General features: G+C 36.3%; 1 protein-coding gene across 1 annotated transcript; it reads right to left on the bottom strand.

Moving 5' to 3' along the window:
• Positions 1-1,117: 1,117 nt before the first annotated feature.
• Positions 1,118-3,331, bottom strand: Tsp_12941 (carboxypeptidase E). Its single transcript, XM_003368162.1, has 8 exons — positions 3,115-3,331; positions 2,748-2,944; positions 2,533-2,688; positions 2,302-2,465; positions 2,086-2,248; positions 1,692-1,821; positions 1,409-1,638; positions 1,118-1,201 (listed from the first exon to the last, which is right to left on the bottom strand). Exons 1-8 carry the CDS (start codon positions 3,329-3,331, stop codon positions 1,118-1,120), a joined length of 1,341 nt encoding a protein of 446 aa, XP_003368210.1.
• Between the last annotated feature and the right edge of the window lie 1,288 nt (positions 3,332-4,619).

The following is a 4,619-nucleotide window of genomic DNA, read 5'->3' as shown; positions in this document are numbered from 1 at the left end:
GGGGGCGGGTAGGGAAAAAAAACAACACGAACCATATCCCCCCACCGTGTTCCCCGGGGGGTAAGGAGGGGGGGTAAAAAAAAATATTCCCCCCCCAAAATTTCTCCCCTCACCAATAAAGAGGGGGGTGTGGGGTTTTTTTTTTGAAGAGAAAAATCTTTCCCCGGTTCTCCTTCCGGAGGGGAGAGAGAAAGGGATTTTCACGTTCAAGACCCCGGACCGGGGAACAAAACCAAATTCCAAGGGTGGGACAGGGGTAACGAGGGAACCGTTTGGTTAAAAAGGGCCCGCCGGGGCCAAGCAGCAAAAGGTTTTTTAGGCACAAACTGGCGTTCAACACGTTTGGCCGGACGAAATTTTTTTTCTAAATTTCATTCGAAAACAGCTGCAGTTGGAGAAATGTCATCGCCGGGAGGGGCCCCGGCCCCAACGGGGGATTGATTATGGAGATGAATCGCCGGACACGTCGCCGTCGGCGGTCTTTAAATCCCAGTCGCTCGGGTTTACGCCTGACCGAGAATAAACAATTGATCCAACGTCTGCGGCAAGTGACCGCCAAAGATGGAACCACCGTTTGAGGCGCTTCTTCTTTTTCTTCTTCTTCTGCTCAAATCTGTATTCAAAGAACAAAAACCAACGACTGACTACCTCAACCTGACTGCTGTTGTGAAACAAGCAAACAAAAGGGGAAAATCTCATAAAAGTTGAATTTGAAAATATAAAAAATTATGCTTTTTCTTGCCGTGAACAGTGAGCAAATAAATTCTCTCCTCCTTGATTTGGGATTCGTGATAAACAACAACAGTATTATTAATGATAATGATCATAATTGCTGCTGTTGAACATTTGTTTCATTTATTCAAGGAATAGCATAAATGTTATAAATAGTTTTGTGTGATCATGATGCAATTTTGAAACGGCACAAGTAGCAAGATAAACCATAATATTCACTTCTGCTGGTGGCTTATCCGTCCGTGCACAGTTAGCTGTTAGGTCACATTACTTGTACAAAAAGTCGACAACAGACAACAAAATTGACACAACACAGACGATAATTGCAATTTGAAAGATGAAAAAACTGTAAAACTTTTTTAATTGAAGAGAAAGAGGAAGATTATTAATACATTTTCAATCCTTCCTCTACATCATCCACATCAGAGTCGTCACTTACAACATAACGATCATTACCAGTGAAGTATTCCTATAAAGTGTTCAGTAATTAAGCAATTGCTACGTTTGCATCATTCGAATGATGATGATGATGATAGGGAAAATTTTTCGACAAGAACCACCACGACCACAACACAACACTAGACAACTGTTGTAAAAGCAGACAAATATAGATGAATATAATATATACATACATATGACAAGACAAGACAAATAACAGAAAAAAAAGAATTCTTACACTCGGAAAATTTGTATCCCCTTGGAGAGGAATAAACTGGAGATCAGAATCTTGGATTCGTTGTTGCTCACCATATTCCACAGGTGTCAAGTGAAAGTCAAGTCTGACTGCTTCGGTATGTTTGCCGTTGATCACTTTTACAGTTTTAGTGTTGGACAAATAGCCTTCAGCCAAAACGGTAATATTGTACGTTCCTGGCGTTAGGAGACGCCAATAATCACCATCGACTGCTAAAAAATGACAAAAATTAATAAAAAATAATACAAATTACAAAACTGCATACCGGATTTGACACTGTGTTCAATGAATACGGGACTGTTCGCGTTGGTAATGTTCACCACGTAAACATTTGCAAATGCAATTGGCTCTCCTGATTTTTTATCTTTGATTAAGCCTTTAACACCGATGTGAACCTGAAAAGTTCATAATAGATAATTCGATCATCATTTGTATGTTTGCATTAGTCAATTCAATAATCACTTGCCTGCCAGATGAAATTAAGCAGTGCATTTTTGTTATCTTCCCAAGCTTGCTTCAATTTGCTCGGATCTGGCATTTTATCGCAGCCAAGTTCGAGAGTAATTTCAAAACAATTCGACGCCAAATAATTAAAATCTTGCATTCCTTGAAAATAATTACAAGGCTTGCTTTTAATATTTTTATTTGGAAAAAAAAACAATTTTTTTATTTGGAATTTTCTCACCTCCACGAACTGAATACCACCGAGCACCGTTTGTAATGCCGCCACGGCGTGAAAAATCTTCTCCAGCCAATGGACACGGTTCATGGTTTGGATCAGCCATATTGGCGTGCTTAGTTGAATAAGACATTGCTAAATGTCTGAAAAAAAAATTTTAATTAAAATCATAATTGTTTATTTATTTCTCGAATACTTGAAAACATCATCGTCTGAAGTTTTCGAATAGCGTTGTTCAGTTCCATCTCGACTCAAATCAAACGGATAATTTGCTACCAAATCCCCTTCGTGCATATTAGCCGACAATACGAATGGAATAAGCAAAATCCATCTGCCGACAGCGCGAACTTCCGGTTCCAACTGTACAATATTGAAATGGAAATATTTATTATTATTATTAGTTTTGATTAAAATTTTATTTATTTACCGGACCACTGTCAGAGAAGAATTGCAACAAATGAGAATTCAACGGAATGCCTTCACGTTCGAACAGATATAACAAACTATCCAAATCGGGAAAATTGCGATTCAAATCTACACCATTTGCATTTTCTCTACCGATAACCCAATCGTTCAAACCTTTCTACAATAAATAGAATGTAGAAAACAGTAAATACATAAACAATATATATATGCGTTTACAAAAGTTAATGCTTTTTCAAAACCATCCGGATTCATACTGGGAAGTAGATGAATTCTTGTAATGTTGATCAATTTTTGAATTTCTGCATCTTTCCGATTGTACATTTCGCAGAGATAGTCGGCAAGATGAAGAAGCAATTCACGTCCGATCGCTTCATTGCCATGCATGTTGGCCACATATTTGAATTCTGGCTTTACTAAAATTATGAATGGAAATTTTCACTGATTATTTATTTACAACAAGTTGATGAAAAAACAAATATATATATTTTGACCAAACCACTAATCAGTCGTTGTCACTAAATTAACATGAGTTTTCAAAAAATCAATAACGAGCATATTGGAAACAAGTCCAAAAAATGCTTACGTGGTTCGTGCTTGCCAGGATGTAGGGAAAATTCCACAACGGACAGTGGTCGACTTTCGACACTTTCGCCTATTGAATAGACGCGACTGATTTGTGGACATCTCGAGTGGATGTTGTCCAGAGCTTGTTCAAGTTGGTCAGAATTGTGATAAGTGAAATGCAGACCAAATCCCGGTTCGACGAGCAGAACAATCCACGTCAACCACAGCAGCAACATGCTGTTCAACGCCTGGCAACCGGTGCCTAAAAGGTACAAATTCAAAATCGTGAACGTCTTGAGAATCGAAGAAGCGTTTTCAAAGAATTGGAAGTAAAATGAAAAGCACGCGACAATGACAAAAGGAAGTAATCGATTGATTGTTGAAATGACGCAAGTTCATCCATCGATCTCAGCAGCTAGTAAGCACCATTACAACACTGGCAATAATAATGCTAATAGCAAAGCGTGGGCGTTTTGGCTTTATCAGAAATAAAAAAAGCGCAATAGGCTTTTTCTTTTTTAAACCCAACACTGTCTACAAACATTTCAACATCAATTCTTGTCAACAATATCGATTCGCTGGTCATTTCATTAATGGACAAAAAGTTCTTTTCCTTTTCATACTCTAGAACAGAAGAAAAAGTTGAAATGTCGTATTCTCTTTTTATCACGTTGAAAAATTTGCATTTTAAAATTTCAACTTGAAAAAAAATAATAAATTATTCAAAAAAAAAATCAAATTCATTTAAATCTTCGTGGAAAAAAATTCAACTCAATCACGCCAAACAAGCTGAAATTTAATTAACTGTTCAGTGAACAACAATAACAACAACAACAATTTGAAAAATTGAATTGAACTCGTTAATGTGAAATTCCCTTGAAATTAAAAATCTTGTAAGAAATTTGAAACTTGTTGAAAAATAAATTTATATGCTATAATTTGGGCAAATAATAATAATTTTGTATTTATACTATTTTCTTTTGTGAATGATAGATCACGTTGATTCAATAAGAGGGAACGATAGATAAATTTTACAACAAATTTTCTAAGCCACTGGAGATCGCTTTTCAACATCTTCGCTGTATTATCAATGACGTCAGCGTTGATTAAAAAAAATCATCAAGCGGACAAAATTTGCATGTCGATTCGTAAGTGAAAAAAAAGGCAGTAACCTGTCAAATCTTTAGAGCTTGAGAGAAAAATTTTGACCATAACTGAAGTTTGAAAATTCTTATTTTTCAAACACAACTTTGTACGGTGTTTTTCATTTCTTTTTTTAATTATTATATTAGTTTTTAAATTTTCAAATCAACCACGACAAACAAACAAACAAACAGATAAACACAATTATGACAACAGCTATTGTGCTTGATGAATTTACTTTGGTTTAAAGCCAGCCAATATGTATATATAGATATGCCTGTAAGCCTTGTATAGCTAATTCTGACAACTCAGCGAGGATGCAAAGCAGCGGACAATAAAGACACTGCAACGGAAAATTATCGATTTCTTACGGGCAAACAC

The sequence above is a fragment of the Trichinella spiralis genome (genome assembly GCF_000181795.1).
Source record: "Trichinella spiralis strain ISS 195 chromosome Unknown Scfld2977, whole genome shotgun sequence".
NCBI classification, from domain to species: domain Eukaryota; kingdom Metazoa; phylum Nematoda; class Enoplea; order Trichinellida; family Trichinellidae; genus Trichinella; species Trichinella spiralis.
This window is presented reverse-complemented; position numbering and strand designations above follow the sequence as displayed.